This window comes from Zonotrichia albicollis, chromosome 32 (genome assembly GCF_047830755.1).
Source record: "Zonotrichia albicollis isolate bZonAlb1 chromosome 32, bZonAlb1.hap1, whole genome shotgun sequence".
In the NCBI taxonomy this organism is placed as follows: Eukaryota; Metazoa; Chordata; class Aves; order Passeriformes; family Passerellidae; genus Zonotrichia; species Zonotrichia albicollis.
This window is the reverse complement of record NC_133850.1, coordinates 2,151,894-2,171,121: the sequence shown is the minus strand read 5'-3', so window position 1 is coordinate 2,171,121 and position 19,228 is coordinate 2,151,894. Positions and strand designations below refer to the sequence as shown.

The 19,228-nt window shown below is 46.6% G+C and overlaps 1 protein-coding gene across 4 annotated transcripts in view; it reads right to left on the bottom strand.

Annotated features, from left to right (window-relative positions):
- The window catches only part of SLC27A1 (solute carrier family 27 member 1), a 57,515-nt gene that overhangs the window by 9,710 nt on the left and 28,577 nt on the right, over positions 1–19,228 (bottom strand). Inside the window, exons 6-9 of one of the 4 annotated variants that reach the window (XM_074530249.1) lie at positions 16,898–17,007; positions 8,975–9,184; positions 5,489–5,615; positions 1,692–1,829 (exon numbers count right to left, since the gene is read on the bottom strand). In XM_074530249.1, the coding sequence (XP_074386350.1) occupies positions 1,692–1,829; positions 5,489–5,615; positions 8,975–9,184; positions 16,898–17,007 (585 nt within the window). The remainder of the gene's footprint in view (positions 1–1,691; positions 1,830–5,488; positions 5,616–8,974; positions 9,185–16,897; positions 17,008–19,228) is intronic. The other 3 variants (XM_074530250.1, XM_074530251.1, XM_074530252.1) reach the window with 3 other exon arrangements.

Here is a 19,228-nt window from a genome sequence, read left to right as displayed (position 1 = left end):
TGGGGTGGGAATTCCAAGAATTACCATGAAAAATGAGAAAAACCCAAAAAATGTCCCCCAAGAATGGGGAGAAAACCCCAAAGCCCAACGTGGAATTTCTGGCCATGACTCCAAGAAATCCCCATTGACTCCCAAACCCTCTGGGGCGTCCCAAGGGGGAAATTCCCGGGATTTTGGGGTCTGGAATTCCAGGAATTCCCATGGAAAGTGGGAAAAAACCCAAAAATTCACCTGACAATGGAGAGAAGACCCCAAAACCAATCCTGGAATTTTTCACCATCGCTCCAAGAAATCCCCATTGACTCCCAAACCCTTTGGGGCGTCCTCAGAGTGAAATTCCCGGGATTTTGGGGTCTGGAATTCCAGGAATTCCCATGAAAAATGGGAAAAGACCCCAAAACATCCCCTGGGAACAGCAAGAAGACCCCAAAACCATGGAAAGTGGGAAAAACCTCAAAATGTCCCCCAAGAATGGGGAGAAAACCCCAAAACCCAACGTGGGATTTTTGGCCATCCCTCCAAGAAATCCCCATTGACTCCCAAACCCTCTGGGGCGTCCCCAGGGTGAAATTCCCGGGATTTGGGGTGGGAATTGCGGGAATTGCCATGAAAAATGGGAAAAGACCCCAAAACATCCTCTGGGAACAGCGAGAAGACCCCAAAACCATGGAAAGTGGGAAAAAACTTCAAAATGTCCCTCAATAATGGGGAGAAAACCCCAAAACCCAACGTGGGATTTTTGGCCATGACTCCAAGAAATCCCCATTGACTCCCAAAGCCTCAGGGGCGTCCCAAGGGTGAAATTCCCGGGATTTTGGGGTGGGAATTCCAGGAATTCCCATGGAAAGTGGGAAAAAACCCAAAAATTCACCTGACAATGGAGAGAAGACCCCAAAACCAATCCTGGAATTTTTCACCGTTGCTCCAGGAAATCCCCATTGACTCCCAAACCCTTTGGGGCGTCCCAAGGGGGAAATTCCCGGGATTTTGGGGTGGGAATTCCAGGAATTCCCATGGAAAATGGGAAAAAACCCAAAACATCCTCTGGGAACAGCAAGAAGACCCCAAAACCATGGAAAGTGGGAAAAACCTCAAAATGTCCCTCAATAATGGGGAGAAAACCCCAAAACCCAACATGGAATTTTTGGCCATGACTCCAAGAAATCCCCATTGACTCCCAAACCCTCTGGGGTGTCCCAAGGGGGTAAATCCCGGGATTTGGGGCTGGAATTCCAGGAATTCCCATGAAAAATGGGAAAAGACCCCAAAACATCCTGTGGGAACAGCAAGAAGACCCCAAAACCATGGAAAGTGGGAAAAACTTCAAAATGTCCCCCACGAATAGGGAGAAAACCCCAAAACCAATCCTGGAATTTTTCACCGTTACTCCAAGAAATCCCCACTGACTCCCAAACCCTCAGGGGCATCCCAAGGGTGAAATTCCCAGGATTTGGAGCTGGAATTCCGGGAATTCCCATGGAAAGTGGGGAAAAAACCCAAAATGCCACCCAAGAATGGGAAAAGACCCCAAAACATCCCCTGGGAACGGCGAGAAGACCCCAAAACCAATCCTGGAATTTTTCACCGTTGCTCCAAGAAATCCCCATTGACTCCCAAACCCTTTGGGGCGTCCCCAGGGTGAAATTCCCAGGATTTGGGGTGGGAATTCCGGGAATTCCGGCGGGAATCACCTGACAGGTAGGCCTGGTCGCCCTTGGCCAGCACGTCGTGCGCGACCTTGCTGCGCGTGGCGCCCGCGCTGACGTAGCCGTCGAAGCGGCGCAGGGGGTCCCGCTGGTCGATGCGGCCAACCAGCAAGCCGGGCTCGCCTGGAATGGGAACGGATCCCAAATTCCATGGGAAAAATGGGAATGGGATCGTGGAATCCATGGGGAATGGGAATGGGGTCCCAAATTCCATGGGAAAAATGGGAATGGGGTCATGGAACCCACCAGCAACCCGGGCTCGCCTGGAACGGGAATGGATCCAAAATCCATGGGGAAATGGGAATGGGATCCCAAATTGCAGGGGAAATGGGAATGGGGTCCCAAATTGCAGGGGAAATGGGAATGGGGTCCCAAATTGCAGGGGAAATGGGAATGGGGTCCCAAATTGCAGGGGAAATGGGAATGGGGTCCCAAAATCCATGGGGAAATGGGATCATGGAATCCATGGGGAATGGGAATGGGATCCCAAATTCCATGGGAAATGGGAATGGGATCCCAAATTCCATGGGAAATGGGAATGGGGTCCCAAAATCCATGGGGAAATGGGATCATGGAATCCATGGGGAATGGGATCCCAAATTCCATGGGAAATGGGGTCATGGAATCCGTGGGGAAATGGGAATGGGATCCCAAATCCCATGGGAAATGGGAATGGGATCCCAAATTCCATGGGAAATGGGAATGGGGTCCCAAATGCCATGGGGAAATGGGAATGGGATCATGGAATTCATGGGGAAATGGGAATGGGATCCCAAATTCCAGGGGAAATGGGAATGGGATCTCAAATTACATAGGGAATGGGAATGGGATCCCAAATTCCAGGGGAAATGGGAATGGGATCCCAAAATCCATGGGGAATGGGAATGGGATCCCAAATTCCATGGGGAAATGGGAATGGGATCCTAAATCCAGGGGAAATGGGAATGGGATCGTGGAATCCACCAGCAATCCGGGCTCGCCTGGAATGGGAATGGATCCCAAAATCCAGGGGAAATGGGAATGGGATCAAGGAATTCATGGGGAATGGGAATGGGGTCCCAAATTCCATGGGGAAATGGGAATGGGATCCCAAATCCATGGGGGAATGGGAATGAGGTCCCAAATTCCAGGGGGAATGGGAATGGAATCCTAAATCCAGGGGAAATAGGAATGGGATCGTGGAATCCACCAGCAATCCGGGCTCTCCTGGAATGGGAATGGATCCCAAATTCCAGGGGAAAATGGGAATTTCATCCCAAATTCCATGGGAAATGGGAATGGGATCCCAAATTCCATGGGGAAATGGGAATGGGGTCCCAAATTCCATGGGAAATGGGGTCATGGAACCCACCAGCAATCCGGGCTCTCCTGGAATGGGAATGGATCCCAAATTCCAGGGGAAAATGGGAATTTCATCCCAAATTCCATGGGAAATGGGAATGGGATCCCAAATTCCATGGGGAAATGGGAATGGGGTCCCAAATTCCATGGGAAATGGGGTCATGGAACCCACCAGCAATCCGGGCTCGCCTGGAATGGGAATTCCATCCCAAAATCCCCAGGGGAAATGGGAATGGGACCCCAAATTCCATGGGGAATGGGATCCCAAATTCCATGGGAAATGGGAATGGGACCCCAAAATCCAGGGGAAATGGGAATGGGATCATGGAACCCACCAGCAACCCGGGCTCGCCTGGAACGGGAATGGATCCCAAATCCATGGGGAATGGGAATGGATCCCAAATCCATGGGGAATGGGAATGGGGTCCCAAATTCCATGGGGAATGGGAATGGGATCCCAATTCCATGGGAAAAGGGAATGGGACCCCAAATTCCAGGGGAAATGGGAATGGGATCGTGGAATCCGTGGGAAATGGGAATGGGATCCCAAATTCCATGGGAAATGGGAATGGGATCGTGGAATCCATGGGGAATGGGAATGGGATCATGGAACCCACCAGCAACCCGGGCTCGCCTGGAACGGGGATGGATCCAAAATTCCAGGGGAAAAATGGGAATGGGATCATGGAACCCATGGGGAAATGGGAATGGGATCGTGGAATTCATGGGGAAATGGGGATGGGATCCCAAATTCCAGGGGAAATGGGAATGGGGTCGTGGAATTCATGGGGAATGGGAATGGGGTCCCAAATTCCATGGGAAATGGGAATGGGATCATGGAATCCATGGGGAATGGGAATGGGATCGTGGAATCCATGGGGAATGGAAATGGGATCCCAAATTCCAGGGGAAACTGGAATGGGATCCCAAATTCCAGGGGGAAATGGGAATGGGATCATGGAACCCACCAGCAATCCGGGCTCGCCTGGAATGGGAATGGATCCCAAATTCCATGGGAAATGGGAATGGGATCCCAAAATCCATGGGGAATGGGAATGGGACCCCAAATTCCATGGGGAAATGGGAATGGGGTCCTAAATCCAGGGGAAATGGGAATGGGGTCCCAAAATCCAGGGGAAATGGGGATGGGGCCATGGAACCCACCAGCAGGCCAGGCTCGCCTGCAATGGGAATGGATCCCAAATTCCAGGGGAAATGGGAATGGGATCCCAAAATCCATGGGGAATGGGAATGGGACCCCAAATTCCATGGGGAAATGGGAATGGGGTCCTAAATCCAGGGGAAATGGGAATGGGGTCCCAAAATCCAGGGGAAATGGGGATGGGGCCATGGAACCCACCAGCAGGCCAGGCTCGCCTGCAATGGGAATGGATCCCAAATTCCATGGGAAATGGGAATGGGATCACCAGCAAGCCGGGCTCGCCTGCAACGGGAACGGATCCCAAATCCATGGGAAAAATGGGAATGGGATCATGGAATCCATGGGGAAATGGGAATGGGGTCCCAAATTCCATGGGAAATGGGAATGGGATCGTGGAATCCATGGGGAATGGGAATGGGATCATGGAACCCACGCAGAAATGGGAATGGGATCGTGGAACCCACCAGCAAGCCGGGCTCGCCTGCAACGGGAATGGATCCCAAAATCCAGGGGAAAGGGGAATGGGATCGTGGAATCCATGGGAAATGGGAATGGGATCCCAAATTCCAGGGGAAATGGGAATGGGGTCATGGAACCCACCAGCAACCCGGGCTCGCCTGGAACGGGAATGGATCCCAAATTCCATGGGAAATGGGAATGGATCCCAAATCCATGGGAAATGGGAATGGGATCCCAAAATCCATGGGGAATGGGAATGGGATCATGGAATCCATGGGGAAATGGGAATGGGGTTCCAAATTCCATGGGGAAATGGGAATGGGACCCCAAATTCCATGGGAAATGGGAACCCAAATTCCATGGGAAATGGGAATGGGATCATGGAATTCATGGGGAAATGGGAATGGGATCCCAAATTCCAGGGGAAATGGGAATGGAATCCCAAATTCCAGGGGAAATGGGAATGGGGTCCCAAATTCCATGGGGAATGGAAATGGGACCCCAAATCCATGGGGAGATGGGAATGGGATCCCAAATTCCAGGGGAAATTGGATCATGAACTCCTCCCCCCAAACCCGGGTGGAAAATCCCATTTGGGACCCCAAACCCTGGGGAATGCCCAATTTTTTGGGGATAAAAATGGGATTTTTGCTTAATTTTAGGGATCAGCTCAAAATGACCCCGAGCACTTTGGGATTCCCGAACTCCTCCCCCCAAACCCGGGTGGAAAATCCCGTTTGGGACCCCAAACCTTTGGAAATGCCCAATTTTTGGGGGCTAAAAATGGGATTTTTGGTCAATGTTGGATTTTGGGGCCCACCTGGGGCGCAGGGGATGCCGAGGCCGCGGGAATCGCGGAGCAGCTCCAGCGAGTCCGGCCGGACGCGGAGCAGCCGCACCGGGTAAACGTTGGGCAGGAGGCGGCTGTTGAACCCACAGGCGCCCACCTGGGGGGAAATGGGGGAAATTTATTAAAAAATGGGAAATTTAAAAAAAAATGGAGAAAATCGGTTGAGAAATGGGGGAATTAGGGGGAAAAATGGCTGAAAAATGGCTGAGAAATGGGGAAAAGCTGCACGAAAATGGGGAAAATCAGATGAGAAATGGGGGAATTAGAAAAGAAATCTGGAAAAATGGGGGAAAGTTATTAAAAAATGGGAAATTAAAAAAAAATGGAGAAAATTGGTTGAGAAATGGGGGAATTAGGGGGAAAAACAGCTGAGAAATGGCTGAGAAATGGGGAAAAAGCTGCACAAAAATGGGGAAAATCAGGTGAGAAATGGGGAAAAAAATGGGGGAAATTTATTAAAAAATTGGAAATTAAAAAAAAAAGGGAAATTTAAAAAAAAATTGAGAAAATCTGGAGAGGAATGGGGGAATTAGGGAAAAAAATGGGGAAAACCGGCCCAAAAATGGCTGAGAAATGGGGAAAAAGCCGCACAAAAATGGGGAAAATCAGGTGAGAAATGGGGGAATTAGAAAAGAAATCTGGAAAAATGGTGGAAATTTATTAAAAACATGGGAAATTAAAAAAAAATTGGGAAAAGAAAAAAAAATTGAGAAAATTGGTTGAGAAATGGGGGAATTAGGGAAAAAAATGGGGAAAAAAGGCTGAAAAATGGCTGAGAAATGGGGGAAAAGCTGCACAAAAATGGGGAAAATCAGGTGAGAAATGGGGAAAAAATGGGGGAAATTTATTAAAAACATGGGAAACTAAAAAAAATTGAGACAATCTGGAGAGAAATGGGGGAATTAGGGAAAAAAATGGGGAAAACCGGCCCAAAAATGGCTGAGAAATGGGGAAAAAGCTGCACAAAAATGGGGAAAATCAGGTGAGAAATGAGGGAATTATGAAAAAAGTGGGAAATTTAAAAAAAAATTGAGAAAATCGGGGGGAAATGGGGGAATTAGGGGGAAAAATGGGGAAAAATGGGTGAGAAATGGGGAAATTATGAAAAAAAAATTGAGAAAATTGGGTGAGAAATGGGGGAATTGGGGAAAAAAATGGGGAAAAATGGCCCAAAAATGGTGGAAAAATGGGGAAAAAGCTGCACAAAAATGGGGAAAATCAGGTGAGACATGGGGGAATTATGAAAAAAGTGGGAAATTTTTAAAAAATGGAGAAAATAGGGGGGAAATGAGGGAATTAGGTTAAAAAATGGGGAAAAATGGCTGAGAAATGGGGAAATTCTGAAAAAAAAAAGAGAAAATTGGGTGAGAAATGGGGGAATTAGAAAAGAAAGGGGGAAAAATGGGGGAAATTTATTAAAAAATGGGAAATTAAAAAAAAATGGAGAAAATCGGTTGAGAAATGGGGGAATTAGGGGGAAAAATGGCTGAAAAATGGGGGAAAAAGCTGCTGAAAAATGGGGAAAATCAGGTGAGAAATGGGGAAAAAATGGGGGAAATTTATTAAAAAATTGGAAATTAAAAAAATTGAGAAAATCTGGAGAGAAATGGGGGAATTAGGGAAAAAATGGGGAAAAAAGGCTGAGAAATGGCTGAGAAATGGGGAAAAAGCTGCACAAAAATGGGGAAAAAATGGGGGAAATTTATTGAAAAATTTGAAATTAATAAAAAATGGGAAATTTAAAAAAAATGGAGAAAATCAGTTGAGAAATGGGGGAATTAGGGGGAAAAACGGCTGAGAAATGGCTGAGAAATGGGGGAAAAGCTGCACGAAAATGGGGAAAATCAGGTGAGAAATGGGGAAAAAAATGGGGGAAATTTATTAAAAAATTGGAAATTAAAAAAATTGAGAAAATCTGGAGAGAAATGGGGGAATTAGGGAAAAAAATGGGGAAAACCGGCCCAAAAATGGTGGAAAAATGGGGAAAAAGCTGCACAAAAATGGGGAAAATCAGGTGAGACATGGGGGAATTATGAAAAAAGTGGGAAATTTTTAAAAAATGGAGAAAATCGGGGGGAAATGGGGGAATTAGGGGAAAAATGGGGAAAAATGGGGGAGAAATGGGGGAATTAGGGAAAAAATGGGGTAAACGTAGGGCAGGAGGCAGCTGTTGAACCCACAGGCGCCCACCTGGGGGGGAAAAATTGTTCAAAAATTTCTCCCCATTTTTTCCCAGATTTTTTGCCCATTTTTGCCCATTTTTGCCCCAATTTTCCCCACCTTCCCATCGAGGTTGGCCACGCTGCAGTTGCATTCGGTGGCCCCGTAGAACTCCCATTTTTCCTTGATTACTTCCCCATATTTTCCCCAATTTTTCCCAGATTTTTCCCAGATTTTTTGCCCATTTTTCCCCATTTTTCCCCAATTTCCCCACCTTTCCATCGAGGTTGGCCACGCTGCAGTTGCACTCAGTGGCCCCATAGAACTCCCATTTTTCCTCAATTACTCCCCCATATTTTCCCCAATTTCTCCCCAATTTTCCCAGATTTTTCCCCCATATTTTCCCCAATTTTTCCCAGATTTTTTGCCCATTTTTGCCCATTTTTCCCCAGTTTTTCCTCACCTTCCCATCGAGGTTGGCCACGCTGCAGTTGCACTCGGTGGCCCCATAGAACTCCCATTTTTTCCCGTGTTTTCCCCGTTTTTCCTCGATTACTCCCCCATACTTACCCGATTTTTTTGAGATTTTTCCCAGATTTTTTGCCCATTTTTCCCCATTTTCCCCCCAATTTTCCCCACCTTCCCATCGAGGTTGGCCACGCTGCAGTTGCACTCGGTGGCCCCATAGAACTCCCATTTTTATCCCATTTTTCCTCAATTACTCCCCCATATTTTCCCCGATTTTTCCCCAATTTTTCCCACATTTTTTGCCCATTTTTCCCCAATTTTCCCCACCTTGCCGTCGAGGTTGGCCACGCTGCAGTTGCACTTGGTGGCCCCATAGAACTCCCATTTTTCCCCCATTTTTCCTCGATTACTCCCCCATATTATCCCCAATTTTTCCCCGATTTTTCCCCAATTTTTCCCAGATTTTTTGCCCATTTTTCCCCCAATTTTCCCCCAATTTCCCCACCTTCCCGTCGAGGTTGGCCACGCTGCAGTTGCACTTGGTGGCCCCGTAGAACTCCCATTTTTCCTTGATTACTTCCCCATATTTTTCCCAATTTCTCCCCAGTTTTTCCCAGATTTTTTGCCCATTTTTGCCCATTTTCCCCCAGTCTTTCCCACCTTTCCATCGAGGTTGGCCACGCTGCAGTTGCACTCGGTGGCCCCATAGAACTCCCATTTTTAAAGGGATTTTTCCTCAATTACTCCCCAATATTTTCCCCGATTTTCCCCCATATTTTCCCCAATTTTTCCCAGATTTTTTCCCCATTTTTCCCCATTTTTCCCCACCTTCCCGTCGAGGTTGGCCACGCTGCAGTTGCACTCGGTGGCCCCGTAGAACTCCCCGATGCGGGCGATGCCGAAGCGCTCCCGGAAGGGATCCCAGAGCGGCGCCCGGAGCCCGTTCCCGACGGCCAAACGCACCCGGTGCCGGCGCTCGGCCGGGGAGCGCGGCTGGGCCAGCAGGTACCGGCACAGCTCCCCGATGTACTGCACCACCTGCACGGAAAATACAGGATTTTGGGAAAAAATGCAAAAAAAATGGGATTTTCTGCAAAAAAATCCCTGAAAAAATGGGATTTTGGGGTCAAAAAATGGGGTTTGGAGTCAGTCACGGGCTGGGCCAGCAGGTACCGGCACAGCTCCCCGATGTACTGCACCACCTGGGGGAGAAATACAGGGTTTTGGGAAAAAATGAAAAAAAAATTGGGATTTTCTGCAAAAAATCCCTGAAAAAATGGGATTTTGGGGTCAAAAAATGGGGTTTGGAGTCAGTCATGCACTGGGCCAGCAGGTACCGGCACAGCTCCCCGATGGACTGCACCACCTGGGGCAGAAATACAGCATTTTGGGAAAAAATGAAAAAAAAATTGGGATTTTCTGCAAAAAATCCATGAAAAAATGGGATGTGGAGTCAGTGACGGGCTGGGCCAGCAGGTACTGGCACAGCTCCCCGATGGACTGCAGCACCTGCGGGGGAAAATTGGGGATTTTGGGAAAAAATGAAAAAAAGAATGGGGTTTTGGGGTGAAAAAATGGGATTTTGGGCAAAAAATTGATAAAAAATGGGGTTTGGAGTCAGTGACGGGCTGGGCCAGCAGGTACCGGCACAGCTCCCCGATGGACTGCACCACCTGCGGGGGAAATACAGGATTTTGGGAAAAAATGAAAAAAAAAATGGGGTTTTGGGGTGAAAAAATGGGATTTTGGGCAAAAAAAAAGCCAAAAAAATGGGGTTCATGTCATGGCCAGGCTGGGCCAGCAGGTACCGGCACAGCTCCCCGATGTACTGCACCACCTGCGGGGAAAATACAGGATTTTGGGAAAAAATGAAAAAAAAAAGGGGTTTTGGGGTGAAAAAATGGGATTTTGGGAAAAAAAATGGGGTTCATGTCATGGCCAGGCTGAGCCAGCAGGAACCGGCACAGCTCCCCCATGGACTGCACCACCTGCACGGGAAAATGGGGAGAAAATACAGGATTTTGGGAAAAAATGAAAAAAAAAATGGGGTTTTGGGGTGAAAAAATGGGATTTTGGGCAAAAAAATGGCAAAAAAATGGGGTTCATGTCATGGCCAGGCTGGGCCAGCAGGTACCGGCACAGCTCCCTGATGTACTGCACCACCTGCAGGGAAAATGGGGGGAAAATACAGGATTTTGGGAAAAAATGCAAAAAAAATTGGGATTTTTGGCAAAAAATCCCCCCCAAAATGGGATTTTGGGGTCAAAAAATGGGGTTTGGAGTCAGTGACGGGCTGGGCCAGCAGGCACCGGCACAGCTCCCCGATGGACTGCACCACCTGGGGCAGAAATACAGGATTTTGGGAAAAAATAAAAAAAAAATGGGGTTTTGGGGTGAAAAAATGGAATTTTGGGACAAAAAAATGGGGTTCATGTCATGGCCAGGCTGGGCCAGCAGCAGGTACCAGCACAGCTCCACGATGGACTGCACCACCTGCGGGAGAAATACAGGATTTTGGTAAAAAATGGAAAAAAAATGGGGTTTTGGGGTGAAAAAATGGGATTTTGGGCAAAAAAATGGCAAAAAAAAGGCGTTCGTGTCATGGCCAGGCTGGGCCAGCAGGTACTGGCACAGCTCCCCGATGTACTGCACCACCTGCGGGAGAAAAAACAGGATTTTGGGAAAAAATGGAAAAAAAAATGGGATTTTCTGCAAAAAATCCCCCCCCAAAATGGGATTTTGGGGTGAAAAAATGGGATTTTGGGGCAAAAAATTGATAAAAAATGGGGTTTGGAGTCAGTCATGGGCTGGGCCAGCAGGCACCGGCACAGCTCCCCGATGCACTGCACCACCTGCAGGGGAAATGGGGAGAAACAGTAAAAAAATTGGGATTTTGGGTGAAGAAATGGGATTTTGGGGCAAAAAATCACTAAAAATTGGGATTTTGGGATCAAAAATGGGGTTTAGAGTCAGTCATGGGCTGGGCCAGAAGGTACAGGCACAGCTCCCCGATGTACTGCACCACCTGGGGGGAAAATACAGGATTTTGGGAAAAAATGGAAAAAAAATGGGGTTTTGGGGTGAAAAAATGGGATTTTGGGCAAGAAAATGGCAAAAAAAGGGGTTCATGTCATGGCCAGGCTGGGCCAGCAGGTACTGGCACAGCTCCCCCATGGACTGCACCACCTGGGGGAGAAATAGTAAAAATATTGGGGTTTTGGGTGAAAAAAATGGAGTTTTCGGCAAAAAATCCAAAAAAAATTGGGGTTTTGGGGTGAAAAATGGGATTTTGTGTGATGGCAGGCTGGAGCCAGCAGGTACCGGCACAGCTCCCCCATGTACTGCACCACCTGGGGGAGAAATGGGGAGAAAAACCAGGGATTTTGGTAAAAAATGCAAAAAAATTGGGATTTTCGGCAAAAAATCCCCCCCGAAATGGGATTTTGGGATCAAAAAATGGGGTTTGGAGTCAGTCATGGGCTGGGCCAGCAGGTACCGGCACAGCTCCCCGATGGACTGCACCACCTGCGGGGGAAATACAGGATTTTGGGAAAAAATGAAAAAAAAAAAGGGGTTTTGGGGTGAAAAAATGGGATTTTGGGGCAAAAAATTGATAAAAAATGGGATTTGGAGTCAGTGACAGGCTGGGCCAGCAGGTACCGGCACAGCTCCCCGATGGACTGCACCACCTGCGGGGGAAAATGGGGGGAAAATGGGGCATTTAGGGAAAAAATGCAAAAAAAAATGGGGTTTTGGGGTGAAAAAATGGGATTTTGGGCAAAAAAAAAGCCAAAAAAATGGGGTTCATGTCATGGCCAGGCTGGGCCAGCAGGCACCGGCACAGCTCCACGATGGACTGCACAACCTGCGGGAGAAATGGGGAGAAAATTGGGGATTTAGGGAAAAAATTTTAAAAAAAGAATGGGGTTTTGGGGTGAAAAAAAGGGATTTTGGGGTGAAAAAATGGGATTTTGGGCAAAAAATCCATGAAAAAATGGGGTTTGGAGTCAGTCATGGGCTGGGCCAGCAGGTACCGGCACAGCTCCGCGATGGACTGCACCACCTGCGGGGTAAATGGGGGGAAAATACAGGATTTTGGTAAAAAATGAAAAAAAAACAGGGGTTTTGGGGTGAAAAAATGGGATTTTGGGCAAAAAAATGGCAAAAAAATGGGGTTCATGTCATGGCCAGGCTGGGCCAGCAGGTACCGGCACAGCTCCCTGATGGACTGCACCACCTGTGGGGGAAATGGGGGGAAAATTTGGGATTTAGGGAAAAAATGAAAAAAAAAATGGGATTTTGGGGTGAAAAAATCCGATAAAAAATGGGGTTTGGAGTCAGTCACGGGCTGGGCCAGCAGGAACCGGCACAGCTCCCCGATGGACTGCACCACCTGCGGGGGAAATACAGGATTTTGGGAAAAAATGGGAAAAAAAATGGGGTTTTGGGGTGAAAAAATGGGATTTTGGGGAAAAAAAATGGGGTTCATGTCATGGCCAGGCTGAGCCAGCAGGAACCGGCACAGCTCCCCCATGGACTGCACCACCTGCGGGGTAAATGGGGGGAAAATTTGGGATTTAGGGAAAAAATTTAAAAAAAAGAATGGGGTTTTGGGGTGAAAAAATGGGATTTTGGGGTGAAAAAATGGGATTTTGGGGTGAAAAAATGGGATTTTGGGCAAAAAATCCATGAAAAAATGGGGTTTGGAGTCAGTGATGGGCTGGGCCAGCAGGTACCAGCACAGCTCTCCGATGTGCTGCACCACCTGGGGGAGAAAATGGGGGGAAAATTTAAAAAATTGGGATTTTGGGTGAAAAAATGGGATTTTGGGGCAAAAAATCACTGAAAAATTGGGGTTTTGGGGTCAAAAAAAATGGGATTTGGAGTCAATCACGGGCTGGGCCAGCAGGCACTGGCACAGCTCCCCGATGGACTGCATCACCTGGGGGGGAAATTGGGGGGAAAATTGGGGATTTTGGTAAAAAATGAAAAAAAAAATGGGGTTTTGGGGTGAAAAAATGGGATTTTGGGCAAAAAAAAGCCAAAAAAAAAGGGTTCATGTCATGGCCAGGCTGGGCCAGCAGGTACCGGCACAGCTCCCCGATGTACTGCACCACCTGGGGCAGAAATACAGGATTTTGGGAAAAAATGAAAAAAAAATGGGGTTTTGGGGTGAAAAAATGGAATTTTGGGGCAAAAAATTGATAAAAAATGGGGTTCATGTCATGGCCAGGCTGAGCCAGCAGGAACCGGCACAGCTCCCTAATTTACTGCACCACCTGCAGGGAAAATGGGGGAAAAATACAGGATTTTGGTAAAAAATGCAAAAAAAATTGGGATTTTCTGCAAAAAATCCCCCCCAAAATGGAATTTTGGGGTCAAAAAAATCACTAAAAATTGGGATTTAGAGTCAGTCATGGCCAGGCTGGGCCAGCAGGTACCGGCACAGCTCCCCGATGTACTGCACCACCTGCGGGGGAATGGGGAGAAAAGTAAAAAAATTGGGATTTTGGGTGAAAAAATGGAGTTTTCGGCAAAAAATCCAAAAAAAAATTGGGGTTTTGGGGTGAAAAATGGGATTTTGTGTGATGGCCAGGCTGGGCCAGCAGGTACCGGCACAGCTCTCCGATGGACTGCACCACCTGCAGGGGAAATGGGGAGAAAAGTAAAAAAATTGGAATTTTGGGTGAAAAAATGGGATTTTGGGGCAAAAAATCACTGAAAAATTGGGATTTTGGGGTCAAAAATGGGATTTGGAGTCAGTCACGGGCTGGGCCAGCAGGTACCGGCACAGCTCCCCGATGGACTGCACCACCTGCGGGGGAAATGGGGGGAAAATACAGGATTTTGGGAAAAAATGAAAAAAAAATGGGATTTTGGGGTGAAAAAATCCGATAAAAAATGGGGTTTGGAGTCAGTGACAGGCTGGGCCAGCAGGTACGGGCACAGCTCCCCGATGGACTGCACCACCTGGGGGAGAAAATGGGGGGAAAATTGGGGATTTTGGTAAAAAATGCAAAAAAAAAAGGGATTTTCTGCAAAAAATCCCTCCCAAAATGGGATTTTGGGGTCAAAAATTGGGATTTTGGGATCAAAAAATGGGATTTAGAGTCAGTCACAGGCTGGGCCAGCAGGTACCGGCACAGCTCCCCCATGTACTGCACCACCTGCAGGGAAAATGGGGAGAAAAGTAAAAAAATTGGGATTTAAGGTGAAAAAATGGAATTTTGGGGCAAAAAATTGATAAAAAATGGGGTTTGGAGTCAGTGACGGGCTGGGCCAGCAGGTACCGACACAGCTCCCCCATGTACTGCACCACTTGGGGGGGAAATTGGGGGGAAAATTTGGGATTTAGGGAAAAAAATTTAAAAAAAGAATGGGGTTTTGGGGTGAAAAATGGGATTTTGGGCAAGAAAATGCCAAAAAAATGGGGTTCATGTCATGGCCCGGCTGAGCCAGCACCAGGTACTGGCACAGCTCCCCAACGGACTGCACCACCTGCACGGGAAAATGGGGGGAAAAGTAAAAAAATTGGGATTTTGGGTGAAAAAATGGGATTTTGGGGCAAAAAATCACTGAAAAAATGGGATTTTGGGGTCAAAAAAAATGGGATTTGGAGTCAGTCATGGGCTGGGCCAGCAGGTACCGGCACAGCTCCCCGATGGACTGCACCACCTGCAGGGAAATGGGGGGAAAATACAGGATTTTGGTAAAAAATGCAAAAAAAATGGGGTTTTGGGGTGAAAAAAATGGGATTTTGGGGCAAAAAATTGATAAAAAATGGGGTTTGGAGTCAGTCACGGGCTGGGCCAGCAGGTACCGGCACAGCTCCACGATGGACTGCACCACCTGCGGGAGAAATAGTAAAAAAATTGGGATTTTGGGTGAAAAAATGGGATTTTCTGCAAAAAAATCCCCCCCAAAATGGGATTTTGGGATCAAAAAATGGAGTTTGGAGTCAGTCATGAGCTGGGCCAGCAGGTACCGGCACAGCTCCCCGATGTACTGCACCACCTGGGGGGGAAATGGGGGGAAAATTGGGGATTTTGGTAAAAAATCCAAAAAAAGGGATTTTCTGCAAAAAATCCCTCCCAAAATGGGATTTTGGGATCAAAAGATGGGGTTTGGAGTCAGTCATGCACTGGGCCAGCAGGTACCGGCACAGCTCCCCGATGGACTGCACCACCTGCGGGAGAAATACAGCATTTTGGTAAAAAATGAAAAAAAAGTGGGATTTTCTGCAAAATATCCCCCCCAAAATGGGATTTTGGGGTCAAAAATTCACTAAAAATTGGGATTTAGAGTCAGTCATGGGCTGGGCCAGCAGGTACCGGCACAGTTTCCCCATGTACTGCACCACCTGCAGGGGAAATGGGGAAAAATGTAAAAAAATTGGGATTTTGGGTGAAAAAATGGGGTTTTGGGGTGAAAAAATAGGATTTTGGGGCAAAAAAATCCCTGAAAAAATGGGATTTGGGGGTGAAAAAAATGGGATTTGTATCATGGCCAGGCTGAGCAGCACAGATCCCTGATGTGCTGCACCAGCTGGGCAAAAAATGGGGGAAAAATCAGGGATTTAGGGGAAAAATGCCAAAAAAAAGGGGAGAAAATGGGAAAAAAATGAAGGAAAAAATCGGGAAAAAAATGGAAAGAAAATGGAGAAAAAAATGGGGGGAAATGGGGGAGAAATGAGAGAAAAAATGGAGAAAAAAATTGAGAAAATGGAGGGAAAATGAAGGAAAAATTAGGAAAAAGTGGAGAAAAATGAGAAAAAAATGTGGAAAAATGGGGGAAATGAAATAAAAAATGTTGGAAAAATGATAAGAAAAATTGAAAAAGTGGAGAAAAAAATGAGGTGAAAATGGGTGGAAAATGGGGCAAAATGAGAGAAAAATGGGAAAAATGAAGGAAAAATAAGAGGAGAAATGGGGGGAAATGAAGGAAAAATGGAAAAATGTGGAAAATGGGGGAAAATGAAGAAACATATTGAGAAAATGAGGGAAAATGGGGAAAATGAATGAAAAATGGAAAATAAAGGAAAAAATGAGAGAAAATGGGGGGGAAAATGGGGGGAAAAACGAGAGAAAAAAATGTGGGAAAATGTGGGGAAAATGAAGGAAAAATGAGGGAAAAATTAAGGAAAAATAAGAGAAAAAATGGGGAAAATGGGGGAAAATGAGAGGAAAAATGGAAAAATAGAGATAAATGGTGGAAAATGAAGAAAAAATTGAGAAAAATGGGGGAAATGCAGGGAAAATGAGAAAAAAATGAGGGAAAATGTGGAAAAATTGGGGGAAAATGAAGTAGAAATGAGAGAAAAATGTGGAAAAAATGAGGAAAAAACGGGAGGAAATGAAGAAAAAATGGAAAAAAATTGGGGGAAATGTGGAAAAAAATGAGTGGAAATTGAGGGGAAAATGAGAGAAAAATCGAAAAAAATGGAGAAAAAAGAGGAAAAAATGAGAGAAAAAATGTGGAAAAAATGAGGAAAAACGGGGAGAAATGAAGAAAATATGGGGGAAAAAGTGGAAAAAAATGAGTGGAAATTGAGGGGAAAATGAGAGAAAAATTGAAAAAATGGAGAAAAAAATGTGGAAAAAATGAGGAAAAAACGGGGAGAAATGAAGAAAATATGGGGAAAAAATGGAAAAAATGTGGAAAAAATGTGGAAAAAATAGGGGGAAATGTAGAGAAAGGGGAAAATGGGGAAAAAGGGGAAAAAAGGGGAAATGCCTGGATTTTGGGGCTCACCGTGCAGCGATATTTGACACAATCGTCCCAAAATCTGGAGGCCGAGAATTTCCTGCGGATGACGACGGTGAGGCCGTGCAGGAGGCACTGCCCCACACCAATGATGTTCCCTGGAACATTCCAGAAAAAAATCCAAATAAATTTGGGGTAAATTCAGGATATTTGGGGTGCATCAGGCACTTCCCAACACCCAGGATGTTCCCTGGAACATTCCGGAAAAAATCCAAATAAATTTGGGGAAAATTCGGGATATTTGGGGTGGGTCAGGCGCTGCCCAACACCCAGGATGTTCCCTGGAACATTCCAGAAAAAATCCAAATAAATTTGGGGTAAATTCAGGATATTTGGGGTGGGTCAGGCACTGCCCCACACCAATGATGTTCCCTGGAACATTCCGGAAAAAATCCAAATAAATTTGGGGAAAATTCGGGATATTTAGGGTCAATTTGGGGTGCATCAGGCACTGCCCCACACCAATGATGTTCCCTGGAAATTGGGAAAATTTGGGATAAATTCGGGATATTTGGGGTAAATTTGGGATGGGTCAGGCACTGCCCAACATTCCCTGGAACATTCCGGAAAAAAATCCAAATAAATTTGGGGTCAATTTTGGGTTTTTGGGGTGTTTGGGGTGGGTCAGGCACTGCCCCACCCCCAGGATGTTCCCTGGAAATTGGGAAAATTTGGGGTAAATTTGGGGTGGATTCAGGTTAAATTCAGGTTCTATTTGGGATAAATTTGGGAAAAATTTGGGATGTTTGGGGTGCATCAGGCACTGCCCCACACCAATGATGTTCCCTGGAACATTCCGGAAAAAATCCAAATAAATTTGGGATAAATTCGGGGTATTTAGGGTCAATTTGGGGTGCATCAGGCACTGCCCCACACCAATGATGTTCCCTGGAAATTGGGAAAATTCGGGGTCAATTTGGATTTTTGGGGTGTTTGGGATGGGTAAGGCACTGCCCCACCCCCAGGATGTTCCCTGGAACATTCCAGAAAAAATCCAAATAAATTTGGGATAAATTCGGGGTATTTAGGGTCAATTTGGGGTGCATCAGGCAGTGCCCCACACCCAGGATGTTGCCTGGAAATTGGGAAAATTCGGGTAAAATTTGGGTTTTTGGGGTGTTTGGGGTATATCAGGCGCTGCCCCACCCCCAGGATGTTCCCTGGAAGATTCCGGAAAAAATCCAAATAAATTTGGGGTAAATTCAGGATATTTGGGGTGGATCAGGCACTGCCTAACACCCAGGATGTTCCCTGGAAATTGGGAAAATTCGGGGTAAATTCGGGGTGTTTGGGATGGGTCAGGCACTGCCCCACCCCCAGGATGTTCCCTGGAACATTCCGGAAAAAATCCAAATAAATTTGGGGTAAATTCAGGATATTTGGGGTGGATCCGGCGCTGCCCCACGCCAATGATGTTCCCTGGAAATTGGGAAAATTCGGGTAAATTTGGGTTTTTTGGGGTGTTTGGGATGGGTCAGGCACTGCCCCACACCAATCATGTTCCCTGGAACATTCCGGAAAAAATCCAAATAAATTTGGGATAAATTCAGGATATTTGGGGTGGATCCGGCACTGCCCCAGCCCCAGGATGTTCCCTGGAAATTGGGAAAATTCGGGGTAAATTCGGGATATTTGGGGTGTTTGGGATGGGTCAGGCACTGCCCCACCCCCAGGATGTTCCCTGGAACATTCCGGAAAAAATCCAAACAAATTTGGGGTAAATTCAGGATATTTGGGGTGGATCCGGCACTGCCTGACACCAATGATGTTCCCTGGAAATTGGGAAAATTTGGGGTAAATTCGGGATATTTGGGGTAAATTTGGGGTGTTTGGGGTGCATCAGGCACTGCCCCACCCCCAGGATGTTCCCTGGAAATTGGGAAAATTTGGGATAAATTTGGGGTGGATTTGGGATAAATTTGGGAAAAATTTGGGGTGTTTGGGGTGGGTCAGGCACTGCCCAACACCCAGGATGTTCCCTGGAACATTCCGGAAAAAATCCAAATAAATTTGGGGTCAATTTGGGATATTTGGGGTGTTTGGGGTGGGTCAGGAGCTGCCCAACACCCAGGATGTTCCCTGGAATATTTGGGGTAAAATTGGGACCAATTCAGGATAAAATTGGAATCAATTAGGGGTAAATTCAGGGTAAATTTGGGGTGGATTTGGGATAAATTTTGGATATTTGGGGTGGGTCAGGCACTGCCAGCACCCAGGATGTTCCCTGGAACATTCCAGAAAAAATCCAAATAAATTTGGGGTAAATTTGGGGTTTTTGGGGTGTTTGGGGTGGATCAGGCGCTGCCCAACACCCAGGAT